This window comes from Centroberyx affinis, unplaced genomic scaffold (assembly GCF_046629955.1).
Source record: "Centroberyx affinis isolate AG114_WGS23_722 - 3 ecotype Tasmania unplaced genomic scaffold, CSIRO-AGI_Caff_v1 ptg000514l_1, whole genome shotgun sequence".
Classification (NCBI taxonomy): domain Eukaryota; kingdom Metazoa; phylum Chordata; class Actinopteri; order Beryciformes; family Berycidae; genus Centroberyx; species Centroberyx affinis.
Genome location: NW_027279163.1, coordinates 300,779 through 320,806, shown reverse-complemented (window position 1 = coordinate 320,806; position 20,028 = coordinate 300,779). Strand labels below are relative to the sequence as shown.

The 20,028-nt window shown below is 42.0% G+C and overlaps 4 protein-coding genes across 5 annotated transcripts; all 4 read right to left on the bottom strand.

Moving 5' to 3' along the window:
• Positions 1-1,453: 1,453 nt before the first annotated feature.
• Positions 1,454-5,976, bottom strand: lcp2b (lymphocyte cytosolic protein 2b). Of its 2 annotated transcripts, none has more exons than XM_071517711.1 (15): positions 5,806-5,976; positions 5,109-5,171; positions 4,925-4,971; positions 4,537-4,599; positions 4,416-4,444; positions 4,286-4,326; positions 3,944-4,142; positions 3,737-3,828; positions 3,386-3,452; positions 3,166-3,252; positions 2,955-3,042; positions 2,750-2,828; positions 2,294-2,368; positions 1,991-2,140; positions 1,454-1,816 (listed from the first exon to the last, which is right to left on the bottom strand). In XM_071517711.1, the coding sequence occupies exons 1-15, from the start codon at positions 5,881-5,883 to the stop codon at positions 1,691-1,693; spliced, it is 1,284 nt and encodes a 427-aa protein (XP_071373812.1). In that variant the 5' UTR covers positions 5,884-5,976; the 3' UTR covers positions 1,454-1,690. The 2 variants fall into 2 exon arrangements, with proteins under 2 accessions (XP_071373812.1, XP_071373813.1); XM_071517712.1 differs by having other exon boundaries at positions 2,303-2,368.
• Positions 5,977-9,303: 3,327 nt separating this feature from the next.
• LOC139642720 (protein Wnt-8-like) lies at positions 9,304-11,629 on the bottom strand. The gene is made up of 6 exons (XM_071517687.1): positions 11,565-11,629; positions 11,429-11,462; positions 11,083-11,212; positions 10,458-10,583; positions 10,045-10,187; positions 9,304-9,861 (listed from the first exon to the last, which is right to left on the bottom strand). The coding sequence occupies exons 1-6, from the start codon at positions 11,627-11,629 to the stop codon at positions 9,304-9,306; spliced, it is 1,056 nt and encodes a 351-aa protein (XP_071373788.1).
• A 706-nt stretch (positions 11,630-12,335) lies between these two features.
• Positions 12,336-14,571, bottom strand: LOC139642718 (protein Wnt-8a-like). Its single transcript, XM_071517684.1, has 6 exons — positions 14,501-14,571; positions 14,361-14,394; positions 13,985-14,123; positions 13,529-13,654; positions 13,002-13,144; positions 12,336-12,902 (listed from the first exon to the last, which is right to left on the bottom strand). The coding sequence occupies exons 1-6, from the start codon at positions 14,569-14,571 to the stop codon at positions 12,336-12,338; spliced, it is 1,080 nt and encodes a 359-aa protein (XP_071373785.1).
• Positions 14,572-17,755: 3,184 nt separating this feature from the next.
• tmsb2 (thymosin beta 2) lies at positions 17,756-19,824 on the bottom strand. The gene is made up of 3 exons (XM_071517690.1): positions 19,694-19,824; positions 18,460-18,564; positions 17,756-18,061 (listed from the first exon to the last, which is right to left on the bottom strand). Exons 2-3 carry the CDS (start codon positions 18,557-18,559, stop codon positions 18,024-18,026), a joined length of 138 nt encoding a protein of 45 aa, XP_071373791.1. The 5' UTR covers positions 18,560-18,564; positions 19,694-19,824; the 3' UTR covers positions 17,756-18,023.
• Positions 19,825-20,028: the final 204 nt, after the last annotated feature.

Below are 20,028 nucleotides of genomic sequence, written 5' to 3'. Positions count from 1 at the left end.
TTGAGTGGAATAAATAAAAAATGTTTTACTGAGAATGCTTTTAGTTGTTTTTTGTAGACTTAGACTTACATGACAGCCAATCACATCATAAATCACACAAACAGCCTTTTTTTTGTCAAAATCTTAACTGAATGCGTCAGAATAAATGCATTAACATCAAGACTTTATTTTTTGCAATCCTATAACAGTATACATAGGATTTACTGTTACCGTCTTTTGGTGGTGTATGGTTTGTGATGACCCTGTTTTATTCTTATGTAATTGTCTTTCAGATGGAGAAAACAGAGAAGAGCACAGAACAAACTGGTTCCACTGACTCCATTGATCTGGAACACATACTGAAAGGGCTGGACTCCTTGTCTAACTGCATGGACCAACTGGCATGTGTGTATGACTGTTTATCCTCTTCCACTCTGTTTACACCTTCAAAATATCAGTCAGGATCAATTATACCTGCAAAATGATCTTGACAATCGATTTGCAAATATGCAAAGCACATGATGTAACTGTTGTGCTAGATCTGAAATGTGATATTCAGAAGTGGATTACTATCCGCCAACTGCTTTGCAATTTAACCATGCATGTAGACTTCAGTGCAGTGCCATGACTGTCAAATAACTTTCTGCTGATGAGTAGATAGGAGTAACTGAAGTATCTCACACAGAGGGGCCATTTGTTGTAAGACATAATGTTGCGGCTTCATTTCTGCCGAGGGGGACAGTCGGTGGGCAAACCAGCAATCAGAGTAAGATCCCGACTTTGTTGTCAGACTGGATTAAAACTATCTGCTAACTTTCATGCCTCAAATCCTAGAGGCCAGGGGAAACACCTTGTATCAAACTGGAGATGGAAAGAATCTTGGCTCTGCACTGTCACGGTGACAGTGGCACTTATCCCTGAATAAACAGCAATTGGTAAAATATGTGCAGAATAATAATCATAAAGATAAAGCTGTTAGGGCAATGTACTTGTACTGGGGTAATGTAAACTACACTCAGTTATGCACAGGCACTGAAAAGCCTGTACTTCTCTGAAATAACAGCATATTCTCTTAGATGAGGAATTAGATGCACACTGCTTTAAAGAATCTTGGATATTTGTAAAGAGGAACATAGAATTTGTGGCTGTCAGGCATACCAGGCTAACTGTAGTCTAGTACAATCACTGTTGGTGTGGAACCTCATATGTTCTGAAATGTACCTGCCTCAGGTCAATGACCATATTGACCTGAAGAAGTTTTGAAAAGTTTTTTTTTTCTGCCTGCAGTACAGACCCAGCTGAGGCAATGTGATCTGATTGTGTGCGTTGGCCACCCTGACAAGCTGACATTTCTGAAAAGAAAGGAGGGAGCAAAGCGACCCAGTGCTAGGCCCGAACATGAGGAGTGAGGGAAGACCAGAGGTAATGGTGTGTATCTGGAAAGCATAGTTTAATAATATCTACAAAAGCCACATTGAAATCGTTCTTTTTCTCTTAACTGCTCATTCTGATTAATGAAAATGCAAGCAAAGGTAACAAAAAAGGGAATTACATAACCATGACCGTTGCGGGATACCAGGAGTGTGGCATTTGTTCAGATGTGCTTGAAAGGCTTCTAAACAAACCACACACATATACATGCACACACATTTGCAAACACAAACATAGAGACAGACACAAACACCCATATCAAGCTCAGCATTGGTACTGGTCAGAATCCCACAGGGTGCAGAAGACAGCACTGGCTCTGTGCTCCAGAGCTCCGGTCTGTAGCATCAATGAGCAGCAGCGGGGTGTGTGTGTGATGGCTAATCATCTCCTTCACCCCAGGGAAACTCTACAGCAGAGCAGCACACAAAAACAGATGACAGTTAGAGACCTAATGACACAGCACAGCACAAGTCACCGTCAAGCAGTCCCTAAGGCGTGCCATAAGATGTGAACTTTTCAGTTTACTGGCTTTTTTTTAAATTTGACATTATAGATAATGGCATCATCATTTTGAGTTTACCTCGCTGTTCTTGAGGCCAGTGCCCAGGGAGTAGGAGTTGCCGTGGTTACGGATCTGAATGTTGTAGACCTTGCCTTGGTTCAGCACCATCAGTGTGTAGGGTTGCTCCGACAAGCCTTTTGAGCTGTCCCTCACCACAAACGCCCCATCCTTACAGACACACACACGCAGAGTCATGTCATCGCGACAAAGTTCTGTGAAACTTCAACTGCATTTGTGTGTGTGTGTGTGTGTGCACGTTTCTGCTCTATCAAAAGCAGGAAGGGACATGTGACATTGTGAGGGACTGCTGCCCATCCTGACCTTGTTCACCTGTCTGAGAACAACTTCGGCCTGGCGTCTGGTCACCTGACCTCCATACCACCTGGGATCCATACCCTGGACGCACCATAATGAAACACACACACTCTGAGTAAGGACTGTGAGAAACGCTCTTTCTCCATATTTCTCTGTCTCCTCATTTCTCTGTTGCAATGATAGGGATGTTTGGTAAATAATAGTTGTTGCAAATAAACACAAATAATATTAACTAACCAGCCGAGCCAATGAGATGTCATCTTTTGAGTTCTCAAAGCAGACATACAGTAAGGGTTCTCCACAGTTGCATTCTTTTTACAACATCGCCATCTACTGTTCACCTTCCCAAATTACTAAATTTGTGTAATTGTCCAGAAAGGCATAGCCTTGACCAGGATATGATGCATGTTCATCAAATTGCATGGTATATAGAAATTCAAGCTTTATTGTGACTCAACTCACCTTTGTATGTCCTAGTGCTGAATTGTGAACATTAGCTCCTTGCACTGGTGATGCAGGAGCTGGACTGCATTTACTGGACCTGGGAGGGGAGAGATGACATTATCATAACATTATAACCTTATTAGCTGCATATGGTTCTTTTCCACATTTAACTAGGTGTGGGTTAGGGGCTGGCTAGGGTCATGAACTGTCCAGGTTAGCCTACCTGTTGGAATGATCTGGTGGCTTAGGGCCCTTCAGTTGAGGGAGCTTGCTGGTGGACAAGGGAAGGGAGTTGAAAGGGCCGCCATCTCCTGGACATGATGGGTAGTGTGAAATGGGATAGTGTAAAAATTGTGGCACAAGATCACAACATTTGCTGTTCAACTATAATAATTACCCCAAACACTACACATGTACATAATACCTGCACATACTTGATTTTGAATGGCCTTTCTTGGGCAGGCCAGATTGGCCAGGCTTCCTTCCCCTGTCAACATGCGGAGTATCTAGGCCAGCTGGTGCTAGGGATGGGAAAGGACATTTTATGTAAGACTTAGATCATCATTGTCCTAGGCCTTATATTTCTGTCAAAAAATAACAAATATTCATGTTCATCATCACTAAGCTAGGTGATTGTGGAGTCATTCAATGTACCTCGGCCTGGTGCTTTCAACGGCCTTTGAGGGGCACAGTCCTTTCTTGGTAGAGGAGGATGAGCCAACTGATAAAAAAAGACAGGAGAGAGGATGGGTGAACAAATTACCTTAACAACAGCAGCTGGAGAGGAACCACAGTAAATGGGAAGGAGAAAGAAGGAGGGTGTTTTAAGTAGGTTAGAAAGTGCATTTCCACGTGATAGAGGGTTCCTGATAGGACAGAGAGTGGGTAGGTTAGAAAGTGCATTTCCACGTGAAGGAGGGTTCCTGATAGGACAGAGAGTGGGTAGGTTAGAAAGTGCATTTCCACATGAAAGAGGGTTCCTGATAGGACAGAGAGTGGACTCACGTTGCTGCGGCTGGGGCCTCCTGTTTGTGGACTCTGTTTGTGGTGATGGGGAGGGCGAGGGGCCCTGTCAGCAGGGGACACATGGACAGAATCTACACACACACACACACACACACACACACACCAAGCATACACAAAAGCATAGCAAGTGAATATTATGTATCTTTATGCAGATTCTTGCATTCTATCATGGTTGCTTTCTGATACCTATGTAGTCACCATGCCCCAGAGGTTTAGCCAAGCTCAGGCGTTGAGGGAGCTCCTTTGTGTCTGTGGAGGGAGGCGTTTCATAGTCATCTTCATTGCCCTCCTCGCTGTCTCTTTGCCCAGGCTCAGACAGGGCGCAGATATAGCCGTCCTCCTCGTCCTCGCATTCTTCCTCATAGTCATTGTCGCTTTCTTTTTCCTGATCACGGCCCCGACACAAGTGACACATGCGTGGTGAGCACAAGAAGCTGATACACAGAATGCAGTTTTGTGAACCACATCTTATGGTTATATGCTGGATATTCAATAACATTGTAACTTAATATTTAATCCTTTACTTACAAACTCGTCAGACTCCCAAGCTTCTTCCTCCTGTGCAAAGTCTGTAGATAAAGCATAGAAAGAATGGCGTCAGACCTAAAGAAAGCTGGCTTTACGATCAGTGGCATAGTTGTACCTAGGTTTTCCTTACCTTGTGTGGGATACTTTGATGCCTTTGATCTGTGCCAGAATTTTTGAAATATCAAAATTATACATTGATGTTCAACACATTGAGCAGTAGAATAACTGTTGACAGAGAGCTGTTTTCTCACCTCTGACCAAAAACCCTCTTCTCTTCACCCCTGTTGATGTTACTGTGGATCATGGTGATCATTCTAGAAATATACAAGACCAATATATTATCGATATATTTAGTATTTAGGCTCTCTTTCTCTTTCTCTCTATCTCTCTCTCTCTCTCTTTCACTCTCCGCTGCTACTCATAAAATGTGGCCACAAAATGTAATGCTGATTGCGTGCAGCCAGGGTATGTAGCCACATCCTCTTCTGTGTTGTCATGCATGGTCATGATAACCCTTTGTGCCTTGTCACACCCGTTGAGTGATGTCAAATTTGATGTTTTATCAATACTTTTGGTTTTACTTGTTACTGTTACTGTGTTTGGTGTCAGTGAAATAAATAGCTTTTAAATCAGACTCACGGAATATGAATGGTGGGGAACACTTGAAGCTCACTCTCTGTCATTTGCTGGATGGTATAAATTTGAACATGATTAAAGATATATAGAAAGGCAATTGCTATCAGTATTTCAGAATGCCAAACAAGGTAATGGAACTGGAATTATTATTAAACATTGCATTTAACACACATTTAAACACACTTACCATGAACTGTACTCCAGTGATGCTGCCCTTCATCACCACTTTGTCACAGCCGGACAACTTCAGCTGAAAAGATCATGAGATGTCACACACTCACGGCATGCAGTGAACAGAACCGCTGTGCTGTGGGGTCTCACCGAAATTCACTTTCCCTAGTGTGTTTTGAGGTATTATAGAATTGTCTGTTTCTGTCACTCACAAGGTAGTTTTTGAATACTTTTTTAATCAATCTGTTTATTCAATCATGTAATCAAACAACTGAATGGGGCAGTGAACTTAACTGAAATAATGAAATAGCTAAGTGTTCTTCAAGTTCTTCCACTTCCTAGACTCAGTGTATGAAATAATTACTGGCCCAGAATTACTTGGCCCAGAATGATGCAAGACAACAAAGATGATGTAAAAAAAAAAGAAGATGAGATTTGATTGACTATAGTTTGTTCATCTTAGCATGTAGTGCAGTGGAAAGGCAAGGAGATTGACATCTTTGCCCCTCGGGTTTTTTTTTTTTTTATAGTTTGGAAGCTGGCTTTAGATTCAGGACTGGTAAAATAAGCGACTTCATATATCATATTGTTATATTAGTATTCAGTAGATTCAGAGTGCATATTGTTTCTTTGAAGGTAATAAATATTTGTTTAGCATGTCACCTCAAGCTTAGCAGTAAACCGTAGTGTGACCTTGGTCTTTCTATACTCACCCTCTTCATATAGTCAGCCAGAGTACGGGCATTCCATCCCATCACCTCCACCTTGGGAGGAACAATGTCAAAACTCATGCTTGTCTCTTTTCAATATCATCCACCAAAAATAGGAAAGGTCTACTTGGCAACAGTAATTTTTGTACTGGGCTCACAAAGATGTTCCTTTTGAGTCCCACAACATACTTGACCTACCCTATGAAACTATGTCTGCTTAGAACGACCTCTCTATAAGTGTAACACTCTCTAAGTGTTATCTTAGTGTGGCCCTCTCGCATTTTCACCCCCTGCCTTTCCTGTTACAGACTCTAAAAAGGGAAGTTTCAGTAGTCACATGTGACCTAAGACATACAGTATAATATTAGAGCTTGCGCGCCCTGCAGAGGAGGCCTATTTCTAAACATAGAGGCTGTTAATAATGTCCTTTGTCATAGCTTGAGTACATAAGTTACCACATGTATGTAGCTAGTCTGTTCTAACGTGTCTGCTACTGTACTGTGTGATCATATTTTGACTTTGCAATAGCAGGGTCTTACTAAGGATTTTAACTCTGTTGTGATCTACATAGACACAATGTGTTGCTCAAGCCTAATTGGTGTTTTTTTTTTTTGTGGGGATCCCTTTTAAAATCGTTATTATGAAATAAAATGTTTGTTGTAAGATTAAACTTTATTCATCCCTGTGGAAATTAGGGTGTAGCAGCAGCAGAAGGATTCAGCAGGGAAAGAAGACAATTAATAGTTTAAACACAAAAAATAGGATGTAAAATAAGCAATAAAAACAGTTAACATAATAAAAAAACAAACAATAAAGCAATAAAATAGAATATAAACAACTGTGGGGTTAAACATAGATGCTTATAATTTCAAAAAATCTTGTACAAGTAGACTGGCTGGGAAATATGGGCAAAGAATAGGATTACTTACTTACTTACTAGCAGTCACAATTGCTTGCTTAAATATGGATTACAAAATGTGAAATATGTGATATATGCACACACATATCATAGTGCTTTATTCTAATTTGTAACATGAATTGTTCAAGTGCCTGGCTTACAAACTGCTGTCCAAGGCTGTTACAAGCTAACCGGGGTAAGCAGCCCCAGTCTGTCCTGTCTCACACCCAGGTGAGAGAGGAGGGCAGCGGGGAGAAGGGCTGATCCATCACACTCAGATCCCCCCAGACCCCCAGGCCTGTCTGGTGAATACATGAGTCACCCTGGGGGGTCCTTGTGGGAGATCACCCCCCCACCCGCCACCCCCCCCGGGCCTGCCTCCTGATTGGGAAACAAACCCCCATGAAAGACATGATACTGCCATTGTAGAGGAGGCATGACGTATAATTGTAAAGGAATTTATGTAACAGTTTTATCAGCGACTGTATATCAGTGTGAGGTAATGTGCAGAGAAGTAAATCGTTTCTGTGAAGTCCACCTGAAAAAGAAAACAAAAGCACATTTCACAAAATTGTGGTAAACGTACTAACTCCGAAAAAGACACTAAGGCGTATTTATAGGAAATGTGCTCTGAGAATGTCATACTAACACCTCTGTAATGTGAAGCGACCTTTTCAGAGAAAAAGAGGGTTCATCAACTGACACTAATGGAAGAACAGATGCAGTCAGCTCACCTTAAGCACAACTGAAGAACAACATTAGGTCAGCATATGTTCATATGGGCCCAATATGGTACCAGTAATAGACCCAGTGGAGAGGGGCGGGCCAGTGAGGGCTTCCAGTGGGCCTAGCCTTCATTAACACACAGCAGGACAGCATGGGAAATACGGGACCTCCCCAGAGGCAAACAGACAAATGGAAAGGGGTGAGGGAGGGAGGGACTGTTCTGGTCTGTAATTGTATAATGTGGGAATGTTATTTGCTCTGTTTTATTCTGAAGTTTTAATAGGGTGTGCCATGGTACTTTCACATCTTACAAAAGCCTGTTAGAGCACTCCACTGTGGCATGAAAATTAAGCAGATGTTCTTCATTTTTTGAGGTTGTCTGTCAATGTGTTAATGTGAATTCAGAGGTATTTCTTAATCAGTGTATATCAACTGATACCCTATAAAATATATAATATAACAATGCTGTTGGTCCAAATGGAGAAGTGATCTTAACTAATTAAAAAGCTCTAACCAGTTCTCCATGACCAGTTGATCTAGACATACTCTGACCAGTGACTAGCTAATAATTCATGTTGTAATTTATGTTAACATGTTATTTACTACTTCCAGATAACTGGTCTGTAAAGGTAGTGTAACAACCTCCTCACCAACCCCCTTTCTGTTAGACCCCCACCCCCTCTCCCCCAGGCATGGACCCCCTGATGAAGGTAATATCCATGCCATCACTCATTTAGCTGAGACAGTGGCAGATTTATGACATATCCAGCAGAGAGGAAGATTTTTGGAGATACAGGGGGTAGGGGAAAGGAGGAGGCAGATGAATGACTTCATAGACACAGATTGTGGGCGGAGACCAGGGTGGGCTTGTGCTTTGGAAACCGTAAAATTATCTTAGACTTAATTACTTGCAAATTATAAGATTGGAATTTTACTTGCTGCCAAGGTGCAGTGCGACTCACACTTTATGTTAATTTATTCAGTGTGGCTTACAGTGTGGACGCATAATGTACAGTAGCCTATAACTGGATACTAATGCGACACATTATGCTGCCTTGCCGAAGGATTAGGGCCATATATAAAAACATGTAGCCTATTTGAGTTCTGAGATAAACTTTACTCTCAGACTTTATTCTCAGATTTCTAATTCTAATTAATCTCAGAACTAAAATCCATTTTCCACATGTGGCCCTAATCCTCTTCCGTATTAAAGACTGGCACCCCGGTCTAAATTTCTGTTGCAGACTGTCAACGTGTTTCCCTCGCTTTGATTTATTGTAATGCATTTGCGCGGCCCTGTAGGGTGTGACAAAGTAGGCTACACTGCCACAGTGTCCCGGATTATCATACCAAATACCTAATTTACCGGTAGAATACTTCCTTAATTTGTCCTTCAAAGCCTTGCTCCTCTTGGAATCAATGCACGTTAACATCAAAGTGCTGCTAGATCAACGCTGGATCAGCACCTGGGTTAGGTGTGAACTGCACCATGTTATCCATGTAATCCTCTTGAGTGTATTCACCACTCCATTCTTATTCTAATAGACACAACTTTGCTCTATGTGCCTTGCCGTTAAACCTTGTGTGGAGCACATGGAGGAAAATCATCTGACTTATTCTAAAATGTTTAAAATAAAAAGGCTACATTCAGAAAAAGTACATTTAAATGAGCCCGAAGGTAAATTACTTTATTTTATTGTATAAAACGAGCACAAGGTACATAAATAGATGATAAACAAATTTTACATTTGTACAAAAAGACACATGTAGAAAAGAGGAATGAAAAGTGCAAATATCAGGCCTATCGTTTTCATCGGAATGCAGGATATCATTTGATGGACTGAGTCAACTTTTTGACATGTCATCTTCTGTGAGGTTTATTTAGGTCCACGATATCTCCTTCTAAAGCCATGTCCATGAGCACTTTCTCTCCTGGCGCACACATGTTTGACTATAACTTGAGAGCAGTCCTCACACTTCACCTTGCAGCACCAGTGGAATTTACAGTTGCAGCTGCTGGCCACCTCCGTGCGCCTCTCTTCCACCCTTAGGCCGCAATCATGACACAACCTGCGGCAGCTTCGTCTCTCCCACTGGGTTAAACCGTCTCCGTGCTGCAGACACTCCCGGCCCTCCGTGCCGTACAGCCCCAGACTGCTGTTCTTCCTGCAGTAGTCTGGAGAGTCCTCCAGATAGATGAGCTCCGTCTGGGCGATGCTGCCGAAAGCGTCCACGATGCCACCTCGGTTGTCCGCGCTATTGCCAGCCCTCATCCGCTTTTTGTCTATCTCCAGTTTCTGGGCATGGTTGTGCTTGGCTTTCAAGTAGTTACCAATGTCCCTGAAGTCGGACAGCTGTGTCCAGCAGGTTTGGACGCTGCAGCTCTCTGACATGCCATGACATCTGCAGATGCGCTTCATTGTTGCCTTCACAGCCTGTTCAAAACAGGATGATGATGATGAGATTGGAAAACAAGTTGAAAGGTGTACATGAACTTGAATAACTAATCCATAACAGCGTGAATTAGCGTATAGCCCATTAAATTAAGTTAATTTCTGTCAACGAAATTAGGCTATCCATTTCGTAATGTCAATTAATGGTGTAGTGCAAACGCTCACCATCCGTCCAGCCTCGTTGTTGTGCAGGTTGACAGCGGCCCGGGAGTCCTGGCCAGTCTCCTGTGCATCCACATACTGTTTGGAAATCCTCTCCCCGAAATCCACGTTATCACTACAGCCGCCCCATAACCAGCCACGTCCACCTGTGATACACAAAAATATCATGTTAATATCCAAGAAAGGTCGCATTCACCAAAGTGAACTCTCCCCATTAAGAAATAAATAGGCTACATTTCACATGCATAGGCTAGGGATAATTATGCAAAATTGGACGGTCAAAATGTATTTAGAATCGATGTCATATGACATATGCCTACTCATTTGCATATTCTGAGTATGCATTTAATTATTTATTTTTTATTTTTTTATTTTTGCATTAGCCAATAGGCAAATTCACACAAATCTGGCCTCACCAATTTTCCCGTTGTTTGAGACGTCGCAGCCGCAGTTGTCGAGGTCCCCCAGACTGCAGTTCCTGGTCAGGGTGTACATGACTCCTGCTGCACTGATGGCATGAACGAAAGACGTCTCTCTGGTGGCTGTGAATGAGGGAAATTCATAATAAAATGAGCAATCAGGTTAATTCAATCATTACCAATTTTCTCATCACCAAAAATATATAGACTGCAGAGTCTGACAGACTGATTTCAAAATAGTGAATATAATATGTCCTGCCAAGCTATTTCAAAATGCAAGCAAATATATTTACGTGGCTATAAAATACCCTGATATTAGCACATAGGTCCTTTTAAAATATCACAAAATATATTCACTAATAATGTAACCTGGGAAATACTTTTGGGTCCTGCCATAAGATGCATTTACATTATATTCCATGTCAATGTATTTTTGTATCTGTGAATAGCCCACATATGCATGTAGAACATATAATCTAACATACATAACATGTTATGCATGTAGAACATATAATCTAACATACATAACATGTTATTTAAATGAGTCCAAATGAGATCGGTTTTCTCTTAGGATTTTTACATAATCGTGCAAGAAGGGATGATATTTAGAGACATAGCCTACCGCTTCTTAGTCCTTTCAGTTGGATGGCGCTGTCGGGACAGTTCCACCGATCCCAAGCAAACTGGTGTTTACACTCCTCTATCCCATTCTGCGTGCCCACCTGCACGCTGCTTGCATAGGTCAGATAGGCCTGCAGGAGAGGCAGTGACAGTCACTTTTTGCCCTGAATGCCTCTTAGGCTACTTTAAAAACTCTGCCACCTCCCTTTTACCAGGTAATTGTTCTATTAAAGTTTAATATAATTTTGTAAGTATCAATGTGTGGCCACAATCCCCAAATAATTATTCAGCAACACAGAAAAAAAAGTTTTGAATGACCAAGTCTTTTTTTTTTTTTTTTTTTTTACCTTGGGTCCCGTCATAAGAAAGTTATTTGCGACCCTGAGAAAAAGATAGAAGATACGAAAGAATTAGAGAAATACAATCTTACATGTGTAACAAACATGCAGAGAAATACATTATATATGTATAATAAGGTCTTACCAAGCATGTCCCGGACAGCTTTTGTAGTAAAGAAGTGGCAGCAGCCAAAACAATGAATGAACCATTTTGAGTCTACACTGTTGCCCAACTAAGAAGAGAACTACTTGCTTTGCGCTGTTGTATTGCAACTTTCTCTTTTATTTGAATGAGGAACAAATGCAACTCTTGTTCTTTGTCTCCATGGTCCGGGAAAGCTGATTGGATGACGAGTTCAGGAAACGCCTATATGCGCACTTCAAAGGATGGCATTAGGCGACAGTTTATTTTCTACCCTAAGGCTGCATGACACCAGGGCACCAATATACAAATAGCGGAATCAGAATTTCAAAGTTGTAATCCACACTTTGACAAATCAAACCGAGACATCTATATTATTAAAATATTTATTAGGTAATTTCTTCAATGTAAAAATACATATAACATAAAATATTAGACAATTTACAGACAAGACAAACCCACAAAAACCGACCAAATACCCACCAAAACATAAACACTTCCAAGTGATAAAGGAGAGTGAGCGTGCAGGGGGAATTTTGTGCTCATGGAAAAAAAAATAGTAATGAATGTACAGGAGGTTTATCAAATCAAATCAGATAGAGTAAGATAAAGTGCATTGAAAGGCTGTCGGCTGATGTGGTAATATAATGTGTATATAACATTCACGTAATACAGAATCATAATTATTGATTCAGAAATAACAGACAGTCACATTGCTGAAATGAATGATAAATAATGAGCATATTGCCGTAACGCATCCCTCGCCAAAGGCAATCAATGCCGACGCCCACGGTGCCTCCGCTTCGATTTATTCTGTGGTTTTCTCCCTCTTTCCCTGCGTGCGCAATAATATTTAGTCACAACTTGTGTACATTTCTCACACTTAACTGTACAACACCAGTGAAATTTACAGTTGCAGCTGCTGACCACCTCAATGCGCTTCTCCTCCACCCTAAGGCCGCATTCATGGCACAGCCTGCGGCAGCTCCGTCTCTCCCATTGAGACATGTTCTTGCCACCCTGCAGACACTCCCGGCCCTCTGTGCCCTGAAAGCCCAGGCTCTGGTTCTTAAGGCAGTAGTCTGGAGAGTCCTCCAGGTAGATGAGCTCCGTCCGGGGGATGCTGCTAAAAGCGCCCGCGATGGCACCTCGGTTGTCCGCGCTGTTCCCAGCCCTCAGCCGCCTCTTGTCCATCTCCAGCTTCTTCGCCTGGTTGTGCTTCATCTTCAGGTAGTTGCCCACATCTCTGAAGTCGGACAGCTGCATCCAGCAGGTTTGGATGCTGCAGCTTCCAGACACTCCGTGACACTTACAGGCTTTCCTCATGGTAGCTTTGATTGCCTGCCAGGAGAGTGAGAATGTTAGTTGGAAATTTAATTGATATCAAGCTTTTTCCTCTTTTCCTTCTTGAATTTGAGTTTTAATAAACCAATATCTTACCAATCTGCCTGCCTCGTTGTTATGCAGGTTGACGGCTGCGCGGGAGTCATGGCCATTTTCTAGCGCGTCCACAAACTGTTTGGAGATCTTCTCCCCAAACTCTGCATTATCGCTGCAACCTCCCCAGATCCATCCCCTGCCACCTGGGGATTCAGAAATATGTGAGTTATCCTTTGGAACACAAGTCATAAGCAGTACCTTCTCACAATTTTCCCATGGACATGTGGACAGTAGTGATTCAGTATTAGGCTATTTCATTTTAAGGCACAAACTGCAAAATTGTCTATCATAATAGGTGATTTAATGTAATATTCAGCCTAATTTGTTTATTTCCAAACAAGTGAGAAAATCTGTCATTGGGGTGTGGTAATTTCACTTGTTTCCAAAGTCAATCAACTTTCTTGAATCGACTGTCATTTTCTTGGTACTATAGGAGTTGAGCGAGCTTCTGCCAAAACATTGTCCTTGACTCACTATCTCTGTCTATATAGACAACTACTCTACTTTGTCATTCATTACCAACGTACCCATCTGTCCAATTCTGGAGTCATCGCAGCCGCAGTTGTCAAAGTCCCCCATGCTGCAGTTCTTGGTCAGCGTGTACATCACTCCGGCCGCGCTGATGGCATGGACAAAAGACGTTTCCCTTGTGGCTAAATTGAGAAACAAACAAAACAAACCACGTTTGTTACACTTTACTATCAAATTTGGCACTGTAAAGGCTTAATGGCCGTGCGCAATCTCTGTGCGTAAAAGGCGCGTAATCCGTGCGTAATAGCGTTATCAGAGGTTGATACACATGGTACATGTTGGGCCTCCTAGCGCCCCTTCAGCTGCGGATTCAGTGTCTTGCTTAAGGGCACTTCGGCAGGATTTACACTTGCCAGGTTTGAAGCAGAGTCGCTGGTCTCTCTAACCACGAGACCACCCTGCTGCTGTATGTCATGTGTAAGGATAGAATACAAGGATACACATTTTCTTACCACTTCTAAGTCCGTTGTGTGTGGATAATTGGAGTGCGTTCTCTGGACAGTTCCACCTGTCCCATGCGAACTGGTGTTTACACTCTTGGATTCCACTCTGTGCGCCCACTTGCACACTGCTGGCATAGGTTAGAAAGGCCTTGGAAGAGAAAGCAAAGGACACTGTTATTCTCAGTTCGCATTGAATAACCAGTTTAATAAGCAAATATTACCCTGTTTGGCTTTCATTTATTTATTATTCATGCATCCATTCATTCACTTTTTGTCAACCAAAATCCTAATTTGAGTGTTCTAATAAGAGGTTTTTCTAACCTATTCGTGTATCTCATGGGCCTAAACTACATGTCCAGAGAGAAGAAAAAAATAAACAATTTACCTTAGGTCCAGTCATGAGGAAGTTATTTACTGACCTATAGAAGGGAAGGAAGCACGAGATGCATGTTAAGATCAACCACCAAAAATCAATTTCATACTGTGGTATTTTTAAAAGACAGCCACAACAACTAAGCGACATACCAAGCCGAGGCAACTCGAATATGACAGAACATGGATAGAGCCAAAGCTGTAAGGAGATGCCAGGGTTCCATAGCAGCTGTATTCCAAACGCAGGCCTCTAGTATCCTCTAGTAAGTTGTGTGCACCGAGAGAGGGGAAGGCAACTGAACTTCTGGCGAGACACTAGGCTGATGATATTTATACCGTCTTTCCCCTTTGATTGACAGATTTGTCCCGCAGATAACATTTCACTGTGAAAATGCCCCAACGAGGACATTGATTGCCCTGTCCTATAGACGAATAGGAGACGTCGGTGCATAACTGCACTTCAAAGAGGTGACGCAGACAGTTAAACAGCCCCTCATTCATTCACCTGTCGTTCCCAGGCTTTAGTCCTTATACACTTTTCCCACGAACTGAAACGTGTCTACAGAACTGAATCAATATATTTTATATCGTTCCATATTATTATTGTTATTATTATTATTGTTATTATTAGTATTGTTGTTGTTGTTATTGTTGTTGTTGTTGCTGTATATATACAGTATATGTTGTTGTTGTTGTTGTTGTTGATGAATTAAAATTGGACCTTAACGAAAAAGAAAATAGCTAAAGTAATCCTAAAATAAATTGTAGGGACACCATACAAATATCACAGCAAGTGCCTATAGAAATAGGAATATTAAGATGATACCATAAGAGACAAAAACACCATTAAGTGCGGTAAGGTCACCATAGTACCGCAGACACACTATAAGCCACTATGGCAGTATTATAGGAATATTATAGTGATTTTATCGTTATGGGAATTTGAAGAGGGGTTGGCTAGTGCGTACTCATGTAAGCCTCATTTAATGTCATTATTCACAACACAATTTAGACTCCCATAAAGACTTAGGCTAATAAGTTTGAATATTGTTGATTTCAGTTACAGTGCAGTACTATGCCGCTGTGAGGCTATTTTAGTTTTGGAGAGGCTGGAAACCTTTGGGAAATGACACCAGTGTCCCAGGGGGATACACGGTGACTACAAAGCCATAAAGTCTTTCAGCAGCTGACGATATAGTCATGTAAATACTGCCTCACACATTGGCGACATTGGCATCGCTGTGATAATAGGATAATAGATGTTTCCCTGGGAAACAACTTGGTGTGAAAATAGTCTGGAATTTACAAGAGTAAAACAAATAAGAAATAAAATGTTAAAATCATTGTATTGGCAGCTACTGTATGCCTAAAAATATTAAAATCATTGTATTGACAGCTACTGTATGCCTAAACATTATGCTCTAAGTTAAGGTTTTAATTTGTAGGTCTTGTCAATAGATAGACTGCTGAGGTATGCTGGCCAAACCTAAAAAAAAAAAATAATAATAATATTGATAATTCATAATGGAAATCTGGGATTGTCCAGTACTTAGGCCCATTGCCCGTTGTTTTATTTCTGTTTATCATCTTCTTTGATTTACATAATCATGATTATGTCATTGTGTCTGTCATCAACAGCCACCATGCCAGTTTCTATCATTTCATATTCAATGGATCTGATTTGATATGAGAGAAGTTACCTCGTTGATAATGATTAACATTACATGTAGTTTTTAAATTAAATCGTTTACACTTGTCAAATCCCCTATAAACTACTCAAAATCCCTTAAAACAACAATTCACTCAGTGCGGTAGACAATGACGGGCCATTGGGCGAGGTCCTCGAGACAATAGTGGCGAGGTATAGGTGAGGATAATCCCGGCTAATTAGATATCAGCCACATCCATTTTACAACATGCCTGAAACCTAGGACACCTATCTGAGAAATAATAAAGAGCGATTAAACATCAATCTCGGATGCTTCATAATTTGCCTCCGGCTGAAGGCTTCTTCAAGTGCGCCCTTAACGATTTTAAAGGTACCTTTATGGGTTAATAACCTGCAAACAATAGTCTATCCAGCTGGGCGTGTTTCTGCATTGGTGCTACTGGTCCCATAAACATCGAAACTGTCAAGGACAAATCACGTGAGCTATTCAGTGGCATATTTAAGAAAATATATAGATTATTTGAGTTTTTGCTATGACATAGGCTAACTAAATAATCATGGAACAGAAGGCAAACTCAAAATCTGCGCTCACCTGCGCAAGGGTGTCATATCTTGCGCTACACGTGGTATACTACTACTACTACTAACAGTAATAATAATGATGATAATGATAATGATAATAATAATAATAATAGTAATAATAATATAGAACACACCTTCATTCACCAGCGACATTTTCATATGATCAAAATCCACCCTTTTCTAAAATTTATTTGGATTACTATATTTCCTTTCTACCAACTTTGAATGATGTGTATTCAAGCTCAATCTCACAACTTTTCCACTTCTGAATTACACTCTGCTTAAAACAACACGAGGTAAAAATGCGCGTTAATTAAATTCTTCCAACAGGCATTTCAGACACATTACGCCGCCCGGGGTCCGTTGATAGGTGATTTACGGCAGTGCAAGGTGAGATAAATAGAGCAATAAAGGCTCAGGAGGTGACAGGCTTGACAGGCCGAGGAAGGGTGGCAGGATCGGCGACGCCAGCCAGCGACGTGTCAGTCAGGCGCGCGGGGTGACTCGACTGGCCATTAGCAAGTGGCAAAAATAACTATTAAAATGTCTTAAGGCTATTGTGTTTTATTAGAAAATGGCTCATGTCTTGACATTTACAGAACTGTTATTAAAATGGGATGTGTATTGTCAAGTTTTTATAGGCCTATTCTTGAGCAACCCCCCCCCCCCACACACACACACACACACGCACACACACACACACACACACACATACAGATATCCAATGCTCTTATTCTAAAGTACACTAAAATATGGCCCCTGTTATGCGCAGGGAAGTCTGTCAAGGCCTTTTTCAAATCATTTTTTTTGTGTACATTCATATTGGAACTGTGATGTATCTCACCTACCACATTATTTAGAATAACTATACAACTGCAAGGAGCCTAAAAAAGATTTACATGGTGTGTCTGTTTCAAGGCTGTGCACCACCATGCCACAGGAGGACAGTGTGTGTATTGCAGTTTGGAATCGAGACATTAAATGGAAGCAAGACCGCAAAACACACAGTATTGATTGGTTCCACTCCCTCATATTTATTTCATAAAGAAACGTAAAAAGTTGATTATGAAAACATCCCACATGATTAGCTTCTGATTGCTCCCTTGTCTCTAGACAACCCCCACCACCCCTAGCCTGGATGCCTGTCTATCTCTGTATGCTACATCACTACACCACTCCCCAGTTTGGCAATATAGGAGATATGTTGGCTATAGGCGAGCAGTGCCAGACAGGCACCCAGGCTAACGTTTTCCACCCTAGTGGTAGAGAGCCCCCATGAGGATGCCATATACCCTTACAGCACCCCCCGGGAGCCCAAGAGCACCCTTATCCGAAGACAAAATGAGAGATTCAAATACTGTGATAATCAAAACAAAGTGCTTTTCGCTGCGGCATCTCTGCCTCTTTTCTTCATGTGCTCAGAAGTCAAGGTGTGGCATCGCCTTTCCTCTCCTGCTCAATGGCTGAAAAAGAAGAGAGAGGGAGACAGGTCAGCAGGAATGTTCTTAGTGAATATGTGTGGTGCTGCTCTGTAGGAATGCTATGTTTGGATCTGTTGTACGTCTAAATGATTGGTTGGGAAGGAGTGCTGCTGATGTTGCAGCAATTTGTTTTTTCACTGCTGGGAAGGGCTGGTCTGTTGACAGCTCACTGGATGTGACGCTTAGCTGCTGACATGAGAAAATGGTTGCGGGGATAGAAGGATGAGGGAGATGTAGAGGTTTGGCAGAGCACTGCTCAAAAAGAAACCCTTTCCTCGCCACAAGCTGCCAGACATTGACAGGCTCATAGATAGCCACATACACAAACATGCAGGCACACACCTACACACACACACACACACAAAATGAGGGACACTCACTCTCTTTGGTGGGCAGAGGGTTTTTTTCTTTTGTCTCTGTCTTCTTCAGCTTTGTCTTGTCGAAGCGGGCAATCTCAGTCATGTCAGGCTTGTCAGACATTTTGGCTGTGGAAGATAAGAGAAACACCTGAGCACACCGGTTTGACCTTTCCTGTCAGCCGACATCTTCCGAATGCAGCCAGCATGAGATGCCTATATTAGATACAATATATTCTGATGTAAAAGAGCAGCAGAGTCATTTGTAAGGATATGACGAGAGCTGTCAAAAATCTTGATGGCACTGACTATTATTATATAACCTATGTAACCTGCTTGCTCATCAAGGGAGTGGCTATGAGATGTGCAGCTCACACACACACACACACTCACATGCATGTGAGAGATGGCTGCCTCCCACACATGCTCTATCTTGATTTTGCTCCATTACAAAATGCTCACAGCCACATACCTGACATGTATCTAGCCTGACATTTCTACCATGCTGCCCAGCTGTCTGTTCTTTCCTTTGTCTCTCCTCTTCCCTCTCTGGGGCTGGGGTCTTTGTTCTCTCCCTCTGCAGCCTCTCTCTGCATCCACCCCTGCAGCCTCCTGGATCTAGGCAATGCTCCACAGGCTTCACTGCAGTCTTATTCCTGACCCAGCCTCTGATCTGCCTAATCTGTCTTGTACAGTCCAGCCCAGTCACGCCTGTGTCGACCACCGCTCTGTCAGAGACTGGTGAGGAAATATGACAAGCCCACTAGCCTGCAGCAAGTCATTTTCAGATCAAGCCAGTGTAAAATTATTCTCACTAGCTCAAATTTGAATGGGGCCTAATGGAATTGGTTTGACATAGAACTAGACATGCTGGACTCATGCCCAGAATCCTTAAATTCAATCCCTTAAAATGAGGCAAACTGAGTGATTTTCCAACCACCCTGGGCTAGAAATGGTGTCTATATCCATCACTGGCCCTGCCTAGTCACGCAATAGAAAACAGCAATCATAAGTACATCTTTTTTTCACTTCATCAGTACATACAATTATCCAAACGTTAGCCCTATTGTTCTCTTATCATCATCATTATCGTCATCACCATCTGTCCTTCACATAATTTCGCTGCTGCCATCAGCAGTCAGCTTCTGCTCATCCTGCCACACCCCAATCCTTTGTTTGACTCCCAGAGAAATAGAATCAGAAAGAGACACACGGACACAGAGAAATAAAGCATATAAGAGAGATGATTACGCCTTACCGGTGTTCCACACAGCAGTGGGCTAAAATCCACCAGCGGAGAGATTAGGGAAGGATGGAGAGACAGAGAGATGGAGAAGGGAGAGCGATACGGAAGCTGAGAGAGTCTGCCGGTGTGTGCACGCCTGCGTCTGCACCAGGGTGTGGGTATAAGAGAGAGGGAGGAGAGAGAGAGAGAGGGAAGGAGAGAGAGAGAGGGAGAGAGAGAGAGCTTGGTCAGCCTTCCTTCCTGGCGTCAATATTCATGTTCCCTAGGGAAAAGACTAGAAGAAACACACCAATAGAAAACAGCTGTGCTGCTTAGCTCATCAGAGATTGATTATGATAAATTATTTA

Bases quoted from the DNA above. Each gene is read 5' to 3' on its own strand.
- lcp2b (XM_071517711.1), bottom strand. From the start codon at position 5,883: ATGAGTTTTGACATTGTTCCTCCCAAGGTGGAGGTGATGGGATGGAAT. The intron at 3,829-3,943 runs GTATCAGAAAGC...GTGTGTGTGTAG, and splicing joins GGGGCATGGTGACTACATAG to ATTCTGTCCATGTGTCCCCT. The intron at 3,453-3,736 runs GTGAGTCCACTC...TTTTTTTATCAG, and splicing joins GAGGCCCCAGCCGCAGCAAC to TTGGCTCATCCTCCTCTACC.
- LOC139642720 (XM_071517687.1), bottom strand. From the start codon at position 11,629: ATGGTTCATTCATTGTTTTGGCTGCTGCCACTTCTTTACTACAAAAGC. The intron at 10,584-11,082 runs GTAGGCTATGTC...CCTCATTCACAG, and splicing joins ACTGAAAGGACTAAGAAGCG to CCACCAGAGAGACGTCTTTC. The intron at 10,188-10,457 runs GTGAGGCCAGAT...TGTGTATCACAG, and splicing joins CTCAAACAACGGGAAAATTG to GTGGACGTGGCTGGTTATGG.
- LOC139642718 (XM_071517684.1), bottom strand. From the start codon at position 14,571: ATGGAACCCTGGCATCTCCTTACAGCTTTGGCTCTATCCATGTTCTGT. The intron at 14,124-14,360 runs GTAAATTGTTTA...TTCTCTTCCAAG, and splicing joins TCCTCATGACTGGACCTAAG to GCCTTTCTAACCTATGCCAG. The intron at 12,903-13,001 runs GTAAGATATTGG...CTCTCCTGGCAG, and splicing joins ACAACGAGGCAGGCAGATTG to GCAATCAAAGCTACCATGAG.
- tmsb2 (XM_071517690.1), bottom strand. From the start codon at position 18,559: ATGTCTGACAAGCCTGACATGACTGAGATTGCCCGCTTCGACAAGACA. The intron at 18,062-18,459 runs GTGAGTGTCCCT...CTTCTTTTTCAG, and splicing joins CCCTCTGCCCACCAAAGAGA to CCATTGAGCAGGAGAGGAAA.